At 48.3% G+C, this 18,256-nt stretch overlaps 1 protein-coding gene across 17 annotated transcripts in view; it reads left to right on the forward strand.

The window, feature by feature from the left end:
• The window catches only part of SCRIB (scribble planar cell polarity protein), a 75,311-nt gene that overhangs the window by 45,063 nt on the left and 11,992 nt on the right, over positions 1–18,256 (forward strand). For 9 of the 17 annotated variants that reach the window (XM_066578205.1, XM_066578210.1, XM_066578207.1 and 6 more), the window contains 12 exons: positions 1,800–1,904; positions 4,350–4,688; positions 9,232–9,312; positions 12,100–12,171; positions 13,312–13,350; positions 13,622–13,717; positions 13,836–13,883; positions 13,995–14,139; positions 14,222–14,393; positions 14,731–14,808; positions 15,020–15,205; positions 16,960–17,058. In XM_066578205.1, coding sequence (XP_066434302.1) covers positions 1,800–1,904; positions 4,350–4,688; positions 9,232–9,312; positions 12,100–12,171; positions 13,312–13,350; positions 13,622–13,717; positions 13,836–13,883; positions 13,995–14,139; positions 14,222–14,393; positions 14,731–14,808; positions 15,020–15,205; positions 16,960–17,058 — 1,460 coding nt within the window. The remainder of the gene's footprint in view (positions 1–1,799; positions 1,905–4,349; positions 4,689–9,231; positions 9,313–12,099; positions 12,172–13,311; positions 13,351–13,621; positions 13,718–13,835; positions 13,884–13,994; positions 14,140–14,221; positions 14,394–14,730; positions 14,809–15,019; positions 15,206–16,959; positions 17,059–18,256) is intronic. The other 8 variants (XM_066578218.1, XM_066578220.1, XM_066578222.1 and 5 more) reach the window with 6 other exon arrangements.

Genomic DNA, 18,256 nt, shown 5'->3' on the forward strand with positions numbered 1-18,256 from the left:
TCCTCCCCAGACTACAAGGAGAGGATGTGTTATGTATTCCAGAGCTGCATTCACATTTGTGTAACTTCAGAGCTGAAATCTTCTAGCCTCCCCTGCTTCTTCAGTGTCTGCTTCTCTACACCAGTCTTTTGTATATAGGGAAAACGAATAGCCCCCCTGCATTCTAGATCAGCTCAGCTATTAGGTGTGTCTGTTCACAAGTTTGCTGTTTCCAATAACAAACAGCACAATAGTGAGTGCAGCTCTGGAGTATAATAAAGGATGTAAGGCTGCTTTTACATAGGACGAGCTGTCGGGCAAAAAATGCCCAACAGCTTGTTCCAGCGACGATCAATCCTTTGCTTTTACAATAGAATAAGTATTGCTTACTGAATGGAGGTGGAACGGGCCGGGGATTGTTCTAGTCCACCCGCCTCCATTCACAGTAAGCAGACAGTCGCTCATAAGTGAACGACTGTCTGTCTACATGGAACGATACGTTAAGATGTCTGCATGCTTTTATACTGAGCGATTTTATTTATTAATCAGATTCTCTCTGGATGACAGGAATCTGAATGATGATCATTCTGTGTAAAAGCATCTTAACTCAGGATCAGTACATATGTAATGTATGTAGACAGAGACTCCAGCAGCAGAATAGTGAGCGCAGCTCTGCAGTAGAATACAGGATGTCACTCAGGATCAGTACATGATATATAATGTATGTAGACAGTGACTCCACCAGCAGAATAGTGAGTGCAGCTCTGGAGTATAATGTAGAATGTATCTCCCTAGTCTGCTAGTGGAATCACTGTGTACATACATTACTTAGCTGCACTCAGTATCAGTGCAGGATCTGGAGTACAATCCAGAATGGAACTCAGGATCAGTACAGGATAAGTAATGTATGTACACAGTGACTCCACAAGCAGAATAGTGAGGTCAGCTCTGGAGTATAATACAGGATGTAACTCCCTATTCTGCTGGTGGAGTCACTGTGTACATACATTACTTATCCTGCACTGATACTAAGTGCAGCTCTGGAGTACAATCCAGAATAGAACTCCAGATCAGTACAGGTTAAGTAATATATGTACACAGTGACTCCAGCAGAATAGCGAGTGCAGCTCTGGAGTATAATACAGGATAATGCCCCATTTACACGGGACGACTGTCGGCTGAACGATCTGCACAAGCGGGTGACGTCGCCGCTAGTTGCTCGCGCTAATGGAGAGCATTTAGACAAATCACCGCTTGGCATTCTATGTGAAGCGCTGAGCAAGGAACGTTTAGACGGAGCAAGAAGTGAGTGAACCAGCGATGCTTTTTCTGCTGGTTGAAAGTGAGCGACAAACAAAAAGTAGTAAATGATGGCTTTGCATTTAGGTGTAACGATTACCGCGCTTTTTCGTTCGATTGAACTAATTATGCGTGATGATTGTCCAGTGTAAATGGCGCTTAAGTAACGCATGTACACAGTTGCTCAACAGTTTCTATAGTTTTGCTTTGTATGTGTAGTGTAGGAGATTTGCATACATGCTTATGATAAGAGCACTAGCAGGAAGTGTTGTCATGGGCACAGGAGCTGTGACTTGTTCTCTATCTCTCTAGCTCTTCTCCTTATGGTGGGGATTTGCTGACTTTCCACTAAATGCTCTCATGATGATGTGGCGGTAGAAGCCAAGTGCTGTGGATTCTGGGAGCTTCTAATAAACTGTTTATGGTGGTGGTGTAGGATGATTGGCGTCTTGACCTTCAAACACTGGTGCATAGGTGGGCACCATTCTCGCCCCTTTCCTCATGTCCTCCGTTATTTGCAGGGATTCACTACAACCACGACGACAATGACGACTACTGAACCAATCAAACTCGACTACAAGACCCTGGCAGCTCTACCCAGCAGCGGCCTACCTAAAGGGAACCGGGTGAGTGGGCACAAGTGATGCCATGCATCTGACATTACTCCTTGTTTATCTGGAGGCTTCCATATGGAACTTTGTAAATGACAGCGGAAGTTTGTGCCGGAAACCTCTATTGTTTTGATTCTTCAATGTGGAGATCCGATGCACAGGGTGCTGACTGATGATGCCCCCATGCATGGGGGCTCAGATTGTACAGACTTGCGGTGCCAGTGACTGGCATTGGATTTTGGTGCCCAGCATGTACTGGGTGGTTTATAGGGCTTGTTGTGCTGGTAACTGGCATTGGACTGACTTGTAGTGCCGGTGACTGGCATTGAACAGACTCACTCTGCTGGTGCAATGGCTGGCACTGGCTGCCCAGTTGGCAAGGGTTTGTTTTAGGTCTTGCTGTGGGGGATGGGTAAGGAATGCGGTGGTTTTGAGGGAATGTGTCATTCCTTGTGTCAGGATCTATTCCTGCGTCGGGCCTCACAGCTGCCATTCCAGACCCTCCTCCCCCTCCTACAGTCACTATTTTTGGAAGCTCTTGTTCGCTCCTGGTCCAGTAGTGTGAGGAGCGAGGGGGACAGTGCAGCGCGGACCTCAGAGCTGTGAGTACCGGACATGTCCTCCCCCCGTCACTGCCGTCCCTCATGTCCCTGTCTGTTTGGGGTAACGGGGGGTCGCTCTGCGCCTTGTCTGTTTCTGGAGCCGGTTCCTATACATTGTGGCTTTGGGTCAGTCCAGGAACGCTCCTCAGGTATATGGAGGTCTTACACAACCTGCCGTCTGTATCCTGCACTCATCAATGCAATCTGTTGCTCTCTCTTATCAGGCTGGTGAGAGGCTGATGGGAAGAACGAATACTAGGAAGGAGAGGCCTTTACAAAAGGAGAACAGTCTGTTGCTCTCTGTTATCAGCTGTTTCTGCTTAAGGAGAGGTTGAATCTAATGTTCCTGGGTGACAAGAAGAGGAGCCGAGGTTCACAGTGCCTCATACCTCAGCGATCGTCCTGTATGGCCTTTTGGGGGGGGGGGGCACGTTATTGACTAGTCCAGTGGCAGTTTTGGGGGTGTAATCAGTGCTGCATACTTATATGCATCATGTTGGGGTCAAGGCATCTAAGAAAGTCCGATCTAAGTGTTAGCTCAGAGCTGCCATGGTGGTTAGACGGGATGCTACAAGCAGCGTTGTGTCCAATGGGTATGCCCAGCGACGGTCACGTGACGCTGTGATTGGGTAGTGCAATCATGCAGCAGTCCCAATATTGCATATGTTTGTGGTGCACTAATGAGAAGTTCTAAGTTTGTGTTTCCGTGCCTTACGTTTCCAACATTTCTGCTTGCTGTCAGTGAATGCATTCATTTTTTTTTACCTTCAGAGGTAAAGGCTGCATTCACACATGGTGTAGATCTGCAGCAGACTTTGCCCTTTTCAGTTGAATTCTAATTGAAGGGGTGATATCTGCAGCAAATCAGCACTGAGTGAACATTAAGCCTAAGGGTGTATTTACACTGATGATTTTCTAATGAGATTACGGTCTTATTCCGATATGGACAGAACTCGCATGCGACAATAACCCACTATGGGTGTATTTACACGGGCGAGTTTCAAGCGCAGTTTCTGTGCGTTGCGAGAAATTGCACATGAAAAACAATTTTTTTTCCGCTGACAGCAGTAGTGTGAGAACGAAAAATTGGAGCATGCCCTAATTTTGGGTGATTCTGTTCAGAAATCGCACCGATTAATTTCCTTAGGAACGTTAAAAAAAACAAAACAAAAACACACATTGCACTCGCAATTGAATGCAATTTTGTTTATGTTGCAAAACACATCACAATTGTAGAAAAAAAAAATCACAGGTTTACGAGTGAAATATTGGTCTTGAGTTTCTCAGACGGATGTTGCGGAATTGCACGTTATTACCAATGGGGATGTGAAAAAAATCACATTACACTTGCATGCCATGCGATTTGCTTGCGAGTGCCATGTGTTTTTATTCTAACTATTGGAACACTGAAATTTTAATTTTTTTTATACATATACACATTTACAGCAATGTGACGTGGTTTTCTCCCAAATGCATTACAGTCGCAGGTTAATCAGTCTGATTTTCTGAGACCGATATTGCACTTGCCATTATAAGGAAGGCCTCACTTGGTCCTGCTTACAAAGCAGCTGGGGATGTTGAAATGTTTCAGGGCAGATAAGAGGTATCCGCCATGTGCTGATGAGGATTATTTATACTAGTACATTGTAACAAACCCTCACTTTGACAGCGGGACTGGGCTTGGATGCGTTTTCAGTGTCTGATTGTGAAGAAGAAGCCCATAGGAGGTTGCGTGGTGGTCGCCATCTTGGATTTCAGTTTTTTTTCGTTGGACTGTACACCTCGTGTCACCATTGTCTGTTCTTGTCTTGTGCCCCCTCATCTCTCCTTTTTTTTTAACCCTCTCCCCCTCTTGCAGCTCCCTTTTGGAATGGACCCTGCCTGTACTCCTGCCCCTGTCCCTGTGGCCTTTGTCCACCCTGTCCCTACAGTTGTAGCTAATGGCCCTTTATGCCTTCCTGCCCCTTCCATTACACCTCCTCCACCCGTCTTGAGCCCCCAGGAGGCTGTACCCCCTTCCAGTGAGACGGATGCAGGGGAGGAGGTGCTTGTGGACTGCCAGTCCATCCTTTTCAGTGAAAACCCGTTTGTGGTGGCGAACAAGAAGCGTCTGGGCTCCGGTGGTGTCTGCCTAAGTGGTCCTCCCACGGGATACGGCAGCTCGGGGGTCCTGAAGACCACTGTGTACTCCAAGAAGGCAAGCGGCACCGTGTGTGTGTTGTACTGCACGTGTGTGGTGTTCCCATGTGTGAGCTTGCGTTGTCACATGGTAGCAGCAGCGCCGCTGCCGCCGGCCGTCACAGTCTCTGCCGTCTGTCTGCAGCATGTCTGTGGTCGGCTCCTCATGGTAGATGCTGCTGTGTACATTGCCACATCTGTGCTTCTGACTCTTGACCTGTATCGCCACACGCTTCTGGCTGTCACTGACACCCCGTCCTTCGTGTGTGTGAACAGTGTTGTCAGTCTGTGGGGAGGGGTATGTTATTTTGGGGGTGCCGTGGAGCGGTCGCTCGCTGCGCCCCGGGGGGTGACTGATTACTAGATTACAAGCTACAACCTTGAAGTATGATTACCCCTTCCCTGATGCTGTGTGCCGTGACATCCTTTATGAAGCCCTGGCACAACCCGCCATCCAGGTACGTGTCTACAACGTGTGATGCCCTAACCACCGACCATAGACATTAGGAGTTAGGCGTCGTCCTCATAGACTATCGCCCTTCTGCTGCCATGCACCCATTAGTTCTATCAGTGGAGGTCAGGACGTTGCGAACCATCACTAGGACGCCATTCTTCAGAGCGTCAGACCCCTGTAATCCTCTTACATCACTTGGGGGTGGAACACCTGTAGCTTCTCTCCTGAGTGATCACTGGGGGTCTCGGCATCGGACACCTCCAATATACATCCAGGTCAGATGATGAATATTCTGTGTAAGCTGCGGGATGATATGTAGCATTGCTGCCCCTTGAGACATGTTAAATACGTGTCACATAGACGCTTATCACTCAGAACGCCCCCTTTAAGACCCTCTGCAGATAACGGTGCCACATTTAGAAAGCGCTGTTCTTATCTCCTGACATTGCAGGCCCTGGGATATTCTTTTCCTGGTCCGTTCCTCCATGTTCCCTCTGAACACCTGTCCCCCAACCACCCACCACTTGCCGTGGTTCAGCGTGATGGTTGTCAGCTGTCACTTCCCCTCACTGACAAAGGCAAAGCAGTGTCACCGCTGAGGGGTGGGAGTGCTCGCAATTAATGATGGAGCCTGGTGAGACCTTAAGGAGTAGAGAATATCACTCCCATCATCCCTGATTTTGGGACATTACATTCTAAACTTACTATTTAAAGTCCCATTTACACGTAACCATTATCACTCTTTCAGACAACCGAAAATGAGCGATAATCATTACATGTAAACACGGGCATCTTGTACTTATTTACTCTTGAACCTAAAATCTATCCTTCAGCCAGTGAGAGATTAAAGGATCTCTCAATAGACCACACGCTATCATCTCCACGGGAATCGGCAGATAACATTGTAACCTTCCCGCAGTCACGAAGAGAACAGTGCAGCTGTGTGCACAGCTGGGTGTGTGATCAAACGCCGGGCTCTGCAAAGAGCGCCCGGAGGCCCTTTTACATGCAATTGAAGATGATAAAGTGTTAATGGCCATTAAAGGCCCATTTAGAAGGGACAAATGTCAGGCAAACAATGCCCAACACTCGTCCCCGCACATACTCCCTCTCGTATTGCTGGCTACAGCAGGGCGGCTGGAGGAGATTTTACTCCTCACTATCCCCCGCCTTTCTCCAGTACTGAACAGCTGCTATTTACACTGAACGATCAGCCCATCGTCCATCGTTTATGCTGCATAAACGATGGACGATGAGCTGAACGATGATCATTCAGTATAAATAGCAGCCGTTCAGTACTGAACAGCCGCTATGTTAAGTAAATGGAGAGGGGCAGGGGAGAGTGAGGAGTAAAATCTCCTGCAGCCTGCCTGACCCTTGCTGGCCACTCTGAGCGAGCCAGCGATACTAACTCCCATGCAACAACACGGTAGCGAATGTATGCGGGGACAAGTGTCAGGCATTGTTTGCCCAACACTTGTCCCGTCTAAATGGGCCTTAACACTTTATGCAAATCGCAAAATCTTTCAGTCATTTGAAAGATTATCTTTCCATGTAAATGGGCTTTAATACACAGTGTGCCATTCCCATCATCCTTGTCGCCAGAAGCTCACAATCTAATCTCACCATCATCAGGTTGTCATAGCCTTCATCAAGGCCCATTTTGACACAACGATTATCGCTCAAACTCCGCTCAAAAGCTATCTTTTTGGCGATAATCGTTGGGTGTAAATTTGCCCATCTTTCGCTTTTCTGCCGAACCACGAACTTCAGTTTGGCATGAAATCCATCGTTCGGCAGAAGAGTTGATAAGTTGATAAGAAGGACCACACACTGTGTTCTGCCCGGGCAGCGCTGATTACATTGTCTCAGCTGTCAGCCCTGTGACAGAAAAAAAGGGAATTTATTCAGAGAAAACTGGGTGGTTCCCTGAGTACAGCTCTTGACAGCTCGCATGTTACTAATTTGTACTAATAGGCATTGGTACCAAGTAGTAGTTTATGCAAAAATAATCACTCAAAAGCCATATTTTGAGCGATCATCTTTGTGTGTAAATGCACCTTCATTCACATCCAGCCCTGACCCCAGGAACTCACAATCTAATCTCCGTACCTCACACAGTGTATTTAGGCCCTATTACAAGGGGTGAGAATTTTACGATTCTCGTTTGACTGGCGGAACTAGCCGAGAATCGTGCAGTCCCCAGGTACGTTCCTATGTGGATCACAGAACAATCGGTGTTTAAAAAGTACCCAAGCCAGCGTTGTTTTTTTTATGCCAGCTGAAACTTAACGACGAGTGAGAACTTCACGATTCTCGCTCATCTTTCAGTTGTTGGCTGCGTTTAAACGAAACAATTATCATTCAGTTTCGTTCACCTGAACGTTAATGGTTCCGTTGGCATTACTCTCATCATCCCTGTCCCCAGGAATTCACAATGTAATCTCCCCATCACACATAATGTCATTCACATCATCCCTGGGCCAAGGCACTAACCATTTAATTGCCCAGTCTCTCACAGTGCAGCACTTCCATCATCCCTGACCCCAGGAGCTCACAATCTAATCTCACTATTGCACATAATATATTGCTCCCATTATCCCTGAGCCTGGGAGCTCATAATTTAATCTCTCTATAATTTCCATCGTCCCGGCCCCAGGGCCTTACACTTTAGGGCCCTTTTTACTGTTAATTGTTCGAATTCCCACGATCAAGCGAGAGTCTGAACGATTCACTGGTCAACAAATCAAAACTCATTTTCTGTATCTGGTTTGGAAACTTGTTGATTTAACTAAATTGTGGGGTGCCGAATTCAGTGGAAGAATCAGATTCTATCTATCACGTCACATTTCTGAGATACATAGCACTATTACATAGACAATAATACAGTATTGCCAAATATTGTCTGGTTTTAAATGCACAAAAAAAAACCCCTCAGAACTCAATGTTTTTTCTGGTAATGTATTTTTGAACTCAAAAAATACCGATTTGCTGAGGTAAGATTACAGCAAACACTAAACAGCAGTACAGACAGGCTCATGTCAGTAACCTTCCTGCTCAACTACATTGTTCTGCCGTTTAGTGACCATTTTTAGAACTTCATCCACCGCTTATTACATTCAAATAAAGAGTGTAGCTTGGTCACGGATTTAATTTTAATTTGAGTAATTCACCAGAAAATGAGCACAAACACAAAAACCTTTTTAAAAAATTTGCAAAAATCGAAATTGCATAAAAACCTTACATGATGCATCATTTCTAAAGGTAAATTCGGATTCTACACCCAGAAACCCATAAGAATTGATATATCACACACCAGATGCGAAAATACTGTTGAGCAGTGTATCGCCCTGTGTAAATGTATGTGGAGACTTAACCAAATTAATAATCCTAAATTGCTTATCGTTCAATGTATGCATGCATAAAAGGTGAACGCCGATCGGCCTGTTCATCTATGAACGACTGTTTACTGTGAATGGAGGTGTGTGGGCTACAACGATCTTCAGTCCACTCCGGCTCTATTCACTAAGCGATGATCAGTCCTATGTAGAAGCATCGCTGGAACGACCTGTCGGGCATCTACGCCCAACAGGTCATCCTGTGTGAAAGCGCTCTTACAGCAGATTACTTCAACATGCTGCCTTGAAGACAGTCTTCACTCCATTCAGTAGATTTCCACAATCATTGCGTCACCATCGATTTGTAAATACAAAACCACCTCGTTTTCTTGACCGAACTGGATTGCTGAGACCTGTAGTTCTACTGGAGCAGGCTTTTGCAGATCAGTAAATGTTTGTGTTGTCTCCGCGTCCTTTCAGCAATGAAAAACTTGTACGGTGTCCTCGGATGTGTCTCTATTGCTGTGTAGTTCTGTTTCCAGCCTGCGGAGGCAGTAGTAGCTGCAGGTGACAATCGTGTTCCGTACTGCATGCCTTGTTCTGTATATTTGGGGGTCGTGTCTCACGTTATCTGATTAATGGTTTCTGCAGGTAGCATGAACAGTGTGGATAAACTGCCCTGGGTTGTGCAATTTTTCAGGCCGCGGATCCTTACAAGGTCCTGATTCCGCCTGCCAATTTGGTAATTTTTCCAATTGTCTCTTTTGCAGACACCATCTGGGGACTTCACAACTGGAAACAAAAGGGACGTCCCATCATCTCCTTCCCCTTCCCCTTCAAATACCCAGCAGGTGAGACTGGAGTGCTCAGTGCGCCAATTGTTATAATGTTCATTTACTGCCCTTCAATCAGACACTCGAGGGCTTAACTGCTGTTACTGTAAAGAACACTTTCTTACACTTGAGTGTAACATCGCCCCTCCTGCATAGATAAGGCAATCGTAGACTGAGGGTCCTTTTTCACAGGGATGACTGTCAGATGCAGAAGTGCCTGTCAGCTGTCCCAGTGATATTCACTCGATGAATAGATGCGGGCGGGCTGGAACAACCTCCGGTTCATCTGCCATCATTCATAGATGAACGACGAATAGTTTGCACAGACTGATCGTCATTTGATTATATGTGTGCGGAAACTAAATAACAAACAAATTATTGCTCGTCGTTCAGTCGCTGCTGGCATTTACACTAAACAATTATTGCTCAGATTCCAACAATCCAGCGAGAATCTGAACAATTATCGGTCCATGTAAAAGGGTCCTAATCCTTTAAGAATAGATTACACCATCACCAACACTTATAGTTAGAAATTCCATGATTTACCTACTGTTAGTGTGAAGACTTCTTTCCTACATTGAGCTAAAACTACCCTTCCTGCATTGATGACAGACTGCCTTCTCTACCTGTCTTTTAACCCCTTAACGACCGCTAATACACCTTTTTACAGTAGCTTTATTCTGATGCATATGCCTGGCATGGGTCTCACGTGCTAGGGAGAGCGTGGGCTCCAGCTGTAACAGTGTGGACCGCCGCCATTGCCCCCATAGTGGAGAAGCCACCATTGCCAGCCATTTAACCTTTTACACACTGCGGTCAATGAGAGCATGGCATGTAAAAGGCTTACGGATGGGGGGCTCCTTCTGCCACCGATCATACCACCGCAAAGTGGTCATGGAGTCTTGATGGGTTTCTTTGGCACCCAGATGCTTGAAGATGGCCTCTGGGTATGCCAACTATGACAGCCTGCAGTATTGAAGTGTATTATATAAACAATAGCATGATGACATTCAAGCCCCCTAGTGGGACGAAAATAAAAGGTTAAAATGTGTGAAAAATAGAGCTGGCGATCACCCGGCACAGTGCCGCGTATGGTGGTGTAATTGTACTGCGCAGTAGGTTTTGTCATTAGAAAAAAAAAAAATCAATACTTACCTCTTCCTCCGCAGGCAATCTTCTACCGCATCTTCTACTCACCGTTCTTCTGGCTCCTCCAGTCCCCCGGGTCACGTCCCCTCTAGCCGGCCAGATCCTTTTCTTCCTGTTTTGGATCGTCCATTATCTGCAGTTCACTTCCTGCAAGACAGTGAATGCAACAAGTGACATAGCGTTCACTGCCTAGCAGGGAATGCTGAAACATTGACAGCCTGCTTTAGCGCGCATGCACTATATCTCGCCGCTAGTGTTTCATATAGTGTATGAAACACTAGTGGTGAGATAATGCGCAGTCGCACTAAAGCAGGCTGCCGAGGATTCGGCATTCCCTGCTAGGCAGTGAACGCTGCGTCGCTAGTAAGGTATCGTACATTGACCTACAGGCATGCAGAATGCCATCCAATGTACGCTTCGTCACCGGAATGAGAGGATCCGACCAGCTGGAGGTGACATGACCCGGGACTAAAGGAGCCAGGAGATGATCGATGAGGTGAAGATCTGATAAGAAGACTGCCTGAGGAAGAATAGGTAAGTATTGATTTTTTTTTTTTTCTTTAATGACAGAACCCCTTTAATGTTACTGTATTTTGTGGACTATAGGACACACCCAGGTCTATGCAACAGAAAATAAGATAAAAATAAACTAATTAAAACTTCCTTGGTGGGCTAAAGAAGTGGAGGGTTTCGTTTTAAGTGGAGTTCGATAGCTGCACGTCCTGTACATGCAATGCAGACACTGGGGAGAAGTATCACAGGTCAGAGTCTGTGATAATTGGCAGCGGCTAGATGGGATCTGTGGAGGGAGGAGTGAGTACTTACTGGTGGTCCTAATCAGCTCTTTTGTGCTGTAGCTGATTATTATAGAAGCAGTCAGGGCGCTCTGGCACTGTTGGACCCTCCTGACATTGGACCTCAAGATGCACATGCTTGCTAAGATTTTTTTCTTGCTAAAAGTTTATATTTTAGTATAAAAACATATGGTATACAACTCATTATATGTAACTTAAACTGACATCGTTAGAAAATACAACTTGTCCTACAAAAAACAAGCCCTCATACAGCTACGTCAATGAAAGAATACAAGTTATGGCTCTTTCAATGGGACAATGCAAAGAAAATAGTTTAAGCTGCAAAATAGGCCCATCACTAAGGGGTTAAGAAACCTATAGGTACTGACCCTTTAGTCAGGCATTCCACAATTTAGCTGCTGTGACTGTGAAGACCCCTTCAATTTATACACCGCTGATGGCCATCCACAAGTCCTTTTTAGTAATTCTCTTAGTAATTTAGTTGTTACCACTTCTTCTAGATGGAGATTGTGGGGTTTAACTGCTGTTTCTGTAAAGAAACCTTTCCTGTATTGATTTCTTTCCACTGTCAGTGATTCTATAGACGTGAAAAACTGCACAACTGATGCTCCTACAGTTGAAAACACCAGTTTATCTGCTGTTATAGTAAAGAATCTTTCCCAGTATTGCTGATCACGTTGCTTACAAGTGCCGGCCCCCTTTTGTCCCTTTTATAAGTGCCCTAAAGTACAGGATTTCTCTGCTGTTACTGTAAAGAATCCTTTCCAGCACTGACGCTCATATCCTCCTCGCTCTCATATATAGTTTTACATTGTGTTACTTTCTTTTTTCTACATGACAGTATAACTTTGCTCTTGCGTGTCAGGCCACCCCAGCTCGCTCCTGTCGCCAAACTGGCAGGGAGACTCGATTTGTAAGTGATACGTACCTGCCTTTGCTTTCTGCTTCTAGCGGCCTCTGCCTGACGCTGGTTGCTGTAACCTTAATACTGATAGAATGGCATCAGAGGAGGAGGGGCTGTTCTGCTGTGTCCTGCATGACCTTATAATCTGGAATATTGGGTTGCGATGCGGGTAACTTTATGGGGTTGTATCTAGGTTACGGGACCTCACCGCAATACCAGTTTGCCGCACGATCTGCTGACAACCTCAAGTGAGCAACTGATCCGCAATCTAATCCTGTTGTTTACTCCGAGATAAGCGGTGGCAGAAGTGTGTGGCCATTGCCATCGAAATAGCAGTTGTTGATATAAATCGGTTATCTCATGTTTGATTTTGGCCGCCTGCAGACGGCTGGGTCGGATCCCGCTGCTAGAATTCTCACAGCAGGACCCGACCCGAGCCCCTGCAGGGACCAGTGCAGCGCTCACCTTTCCCGCAGCTCCGGCTCTGCGAGACCCGCACAGAAATGGATCATGCCACGATTTGCGTATTGTAATGCAATCCTATGCAGGCGGGCAGAGGTTCTGCGGGAAATCCCGCCGCAGAATTTCCGCCCGTGTGCAGGGGGCCATTGAGGGGAAGGGGCTAAGCCCTGGGATATAGATATGTATGACCCAATAAATCAAAATTGTCTAAAAGACACAATGGTTTTGTTGCACGTAGCAATCAGTCACAGCGCAGCATTCATTTTACCACAGCAGATTAAAGAATGATAGCTCTGCACTGTGATTGGTTACTGTGGGCAATGGACGGCAGGCCTGCTCTCTCGGAGGACGGCAGGCCTGCTCTCTCGGAGGACGGCAGGCCTGCTCTCTCGGAGGACGGCAGGCCTGCTCTCTCGGAGGACGGCAGGCCTGCTCTCTCGGAGCTCCTGTGGGGGTGAATGCAGGCGTATGGGTCAGATTCAAGTGACATGTTTCTAACGGTGCATGGTACTTCTGGTAGTGTGACACATGTATGGTCTGAGCTCATACATGTCTTGAGTGCTTGATGCTACTCTGGTATCGGCGGTGGCTTCCTCTGGATGATGGGAGTAGCAGTGGAACCTGCCTCTCTGTACTGTGGGGAACGCATCGGATCTTTACAGTAACTTTTTTTTTTTCTTGTTTCAGGCGTCCATTAACTTTTTGAGCCAAGGCGACAGCCGACCGGTAAGTAATGTCACAACATTCACGTAGACTGTAACAGCACAATGTACGCGGCTCTCCTGCTTGCAGCTCCCTCTGTGCCTTATCCCAATAGCTCCAGCCAGTCCCTGACTTGGATGTTCTATGGCATCTGGTCTGGAGAGCTGACACTTCAGACTTTTTTTGGGGGGAAAAATTCTCTTATTATAGTGCGGTATTTATTTCTGGATGTGACGTGAAATATTTTATGTTTTCGTCTTTTACATATATTTTCTTACTTTGGTGCCCTACGCAGACTACTCCTTCCTCCCCCAGTGATGGGCTCCATGCTTCAACCAGACAGGTGTATAAGACATTTGCTGCCATCCCCTCACCGTACCCTGAGCAGCAGGTATGTGTATCACCTATGAGACTATAATCATGTCGCTGCTGCTTCAGCACAGTAATGTCCTGTCTGGTGATTGCGCCAAACTTGTGACTCTACCGTTGAACTCTCTCTTATGTTTCAGGACCCTTCAAGTCCCATGACTCCTGACCGTCCGTGTGGGACGCCGGAGGTAAGTGTGTCGAACCCATGGATTGTTTTGGGAGTGCACTGTACATGGTGCATTGATTTGGGTGGGGTGAGGGGGGATATGTACTTTCTGTGATCCAGTTTTTGTTTTTAGGGTCTGGACAGCCCTGAGCAACGATCATTCAGAGAGAGGCAGAAATACTTTGAGATGGACATGAAGCAGCAACAGAGCGACCGACCTCCGAAGCGCGTGTCGCTGGTAGGGGAGGACGATCTGCGGAAAATGAAGGAAGAGGAAGGTAGGTGCAGGCACATCAGGCCCTCGTCCTTTTAAGGTTGGCAACACTGGACCCCTTTCCTCTTATTTATCCTGTTTTTCAGCCCGAAAGATCCAGATGAAGCGAGAGCAGCTACTACGGGAAGAAGAGGAAGGCAACTTGGGCGACTCAAGTCCGAGAACAGTGGCGCCCAGCACTCCAACCAGCATCTTCATTGAGGGTGTTGAGTACAAGGTGGAGCGTGTGGATGGTGGGAGTCTGTCCTCCCTGAGCGGGTGAGAATCCTTTTTCTTTGGTGGTATTGGGTGCAGCAGGTAGTTTTGGAGAACATAGTTACGTTGTCACTAGAGATTACTCGAGCGAGCATTGTCCTTAGCGAGTACCTGCCCGCTCGGAAGAAAAGGTTCGGCTGCCGGCGCGGGTGAGCAGTGAGTTGCGGGAGTGAGCGCGGGGAGGGATATCTCCCCTGCGTTCCCCCGCCGCTCCCCGCCCCCGCCGACACCCAAATCTTTTCTTCCGAGCGGGGAGGTACTCGCTAAGGACAATGCTCGCTCGAGTAACTGCCCTTAGCGAGTACGCTCGCTAATCTCTAGTTGTCACTGTATCCTGCAGATATTCTCCTTCGGACTCGCAGAGGAATTCGCTGGAGGATGCCTTCCGGTTGGAGCAGAGACCGAACTCTATGTCCGGGTAAGACGTCTGTACTTTATCATGGGGGATCTCCTTTCCTGCTCATGTCATTGTGGAAATTGTGTGACTTTGGCGCCTTCCGCATGTCTTAAACCCAATGTTTTCTGCCCTCTAGTGGCCAGAGTTTACTGTGCCCCCAATGATCTTCTGTGTCTGATGCCATGTAAAGTGGCTGCTCTGTTCTCAGTTTCTGCCCTTCTTATCCCTACAGTCTGAGTCCGGTGTATTCTACTGGCACAGACGGAGTCGCTCCGGTGCGCACTGCCAAAGCTGAAAGACGTCTGCAGGAACGTCTAAGGGTGCAGAGTCCGGAGCTAACGGAGCAGGAGATGCTGCTATCGCCTGCGGAGCGCAGAGCACTACAGGCGGAGAAGAGAGCAATGTGGAGAGCTGCCAGGTAAGACGCTGCGCAGGAGGAGGAGTCAATCTCACCTTCTCTTCTGGACCCTTATATATCAGGAAAATACATGTTGAACGTGGTCACGGCAAGCGGCCTAATCCTGTAAGGGTGTGTGGCCCTGCTTGCAGACCCCCTCCTTTTCTCTGTTCCCTGGCAAATCTTAACCTTTTCCTCTCATGCCCCCTCTCACCTGTTCCCCCTTCCCTCCTCGGTGTACATGTTTGGGGTCTCTCCTGTTTCCCCCCTCCCTCCTCTGTTAACGTGTCTGGGGTCTCTCCTGTCCCCCCCCCCCCTCCCCTCCCTCCCTCCTCGGTGTACATGTCTGGGGTCTCTCCTGTTTCCTCTTCCGTCCTCAGTGTACATGTTTGGGGTGTCTCCTGCCCCCCCCCTTTCCCTCCTCAGTGTACATGTTTGGGGTCTCTTCTGTCCCCCCCCCCCTCCTCAGTGTACATGTTTGGGATCTCTTCTGTCCCCCCTTCCCTCTTCAGTGTACATGTTTGGGGTCTCTCCTGTCCCCTTTCTTTCCTCTGTGTACATGTTTGGGATCTCTTCTGTCCCCCCTTCCCTCTTCAGTGTACATGTTTGGGGTCTCTCCTGTCCCCTTTCTTTCCTCTGTGTACATGTTTGGGGTCTCTTCTGTCCCTCCTCTCTCCTCTGTGTACAGGTTTGGGTCTCTCCTGTCCCTCCTCTCTCCTCGGTGTACAGGTTTGGGGTCTCTCCTGTCCCTCCTCTCTTCTCAGTGTACAGGTTTGGGGTCTCTCCTGTCCCTCCTCTCTCCTCAGTGTACAGGTTTGGGGTCTCTCCTGTCCCTCCTCTCTCCTCAGTGTACAGGTTTGGGGTCCCTCCTGTCCCTCCTCTCTCCTCAGTGTACAGGTTTGGGGTCCCTCCTTTCCCTCCTCTCTCCTCGGTGTACAGGTTTGGGGTCCCTCCTTTCCCTCCTGTCTCCTCGGTGTACAGGTTTGGGGTCCCTCCTGTCCCTCCTCTCTCCTCGGTGTACAGGTTTGGGGTCTCTCCTGTCCCTCCTCTCTCCTCGGTGTACAGGTTTGGGGTCTCTCCTGTCCCTCCTCTCTCCTCGGTGTACAGGTTTGGGGTCTCTCCTGTCCCTCCTCTCTCCTCGGTGTACAGGTTTGGGGTCTCTCCTGTCCCTCCTCTCTCCTCGGTGTACAGGTTTGGGGTCTCTCCTGTCCCTCCTCTCTCCTCGGTGTACAGGTTTGGGGTCTCTCCTGTCCCTCCTCTCTCCTCGGTGTACAGGTTTGGGGTCTCTCCTGTCCCTCCTCTCTCCTCGGTGTACAGGTTTGGGGTCTCTCCTGTCCCTCCTCTCTCCTCGGTGTACAGGTTTGGGGTCTCTCCTGTCCCTCCTCTCTCCTCGGTGTACAGGTTTGGGGTCTCTCCTGTCCCTCCTCTCTCCTCGGTGTACAGGTTTGGGGTCTCTCCTGTCCCTCCTCTCTCCTCGGTGTACAGGTTTGGGGTCTCTCCTGTCCCTCCTCTCTCCTCGGTGTACAGGTTTGGGGTCTCTCCTGTCCCTCCTCTCTCCTCGGTGTACAGGTTTGGGGTCTCTCCTGTCCCTCCTCTCTCCTCGGTGTACAGGTTTGGGGTCTCTCCTGTCCCTCCTCTCTCCTCGGTGTACAGGTTTGGGGTCTCTCCTGTCCCTCCTCTCTCCTCGGTGTACAGGTTTGGGGTCTCTGCTCCTCATTCTGTCTCCTTTCTCTCCCTTCTCTCATCTCCTCTTGTCTCCTCCTGCCTGCGGGCAGCACTCTGGAGGACAGTATTAAGCAGTATGAACAGTCTTTGGCCAAGAAGCTCTACCTGTCTCGGCAGCAGCGGCCAAGGACCCCCGAGGACAGCAGCAGGTGTGAGCTGAACCCCCTCACTGTGCACCGTGCCCGGCATGTAGCATGTCCAGTGAACGGGCAGCCGGGTCACAATGCCTGCACACACCATGCATGTCACTGGTCAGCACACTGGCATGTACCAAGACCCCCGCGTCTGTCTGTTGCCATGGTTACCCATAAGACCCCTCTAGTGCTGGTTTTGATATATCCGTTTTACGTGTCGTGTGTGAGCTGTTCACCTGATAATAAACACCATGAAGCCGGCACTGGGTCGTCCTATATATTTTGTCATCCCATTTGACATCTTGTGATGTGCTCATAAAAGGAACTCCACAATCTACATTCAGGAATGCCATTGAGAAAGTTTACACCCACCATACAACACGGACTGAGGAGCAATGCCAGCAAATCCTTGAAATTTCCTGCACCCTCTCGCCCTATCGCTGCATACTGCGGTAATATAGCCAGTATACAGTGCTCTCCTTCATTGGTGCATGAATGAACACGTTGCATGCAAACCATAATTCAAGCTTCCTATATATATCGTCTGTCCTTCCTTTCATCCTCCACTATCATGATGCCTGGAAACGGCTGTTACAGAATCTGTGCTCAATGCGCCATGGCTTAGTGAAGACCTCATTAGTATGTTATGTCTGCCCCCAATGTGGTGAGCACCGTCATGCTATACGGCAGATGGGAAGTGGTATCTCTACTGCCACCCTGTGTTAGGCCTCATTTCCACAGGCGGATCGGATTCCACATGCGGGAACCCGCAGCGGAATCCAACCCTGCCCGTGGCAGAGGACACTGCAGGTCCTCTTCTTGCCCATTCCGGTCTTCCGCGGGCCTTCATTTTCTCCTCTGTGGATGTGTGCGGGCGCGCTGCCGCACATGTGCAGTGGAACTTTTTTTCTTCAAAATTTGCCGCTTTCTCACGGAATCCGCGGCCCGTCGGGAATTTAATTGCTGATGGGTTGCGGATCGGACTGCTTCTATTAACTTAAATGGAAGCCATCCGTGCAGGATCCGCAGCAAAATGAAGCATGCTGCGACTTGTTTCCTGGACCAGAAGGTCCGCAAAACAAATGCGCATACTTTAATTAAGCTGCGGACGCCCATGTCTCCCTGTAGGCGGCTTGAATTGAGGATCGTCCATGTGGATTCCGCAATTCAAATCCGCCCGTGGACATGAGATCTTACACCACATGCATAACCA

This window comes from Eleutherodactylus coqui, chromosome 9, assembly GCF_035609145.1.
Source record: "Eleutherodactylus coqui strain aEleCoq1 chromosome 9, aEleCoq1.hap1, whole genome shotgun sequence".
Taxonomy (NCBI): Eukaryota; Metazoa; Chordata; class Amphibia; order Anura; family Eleutherodactylidae; genus Eleutherodactylus; species Eleutherodactylus coqui.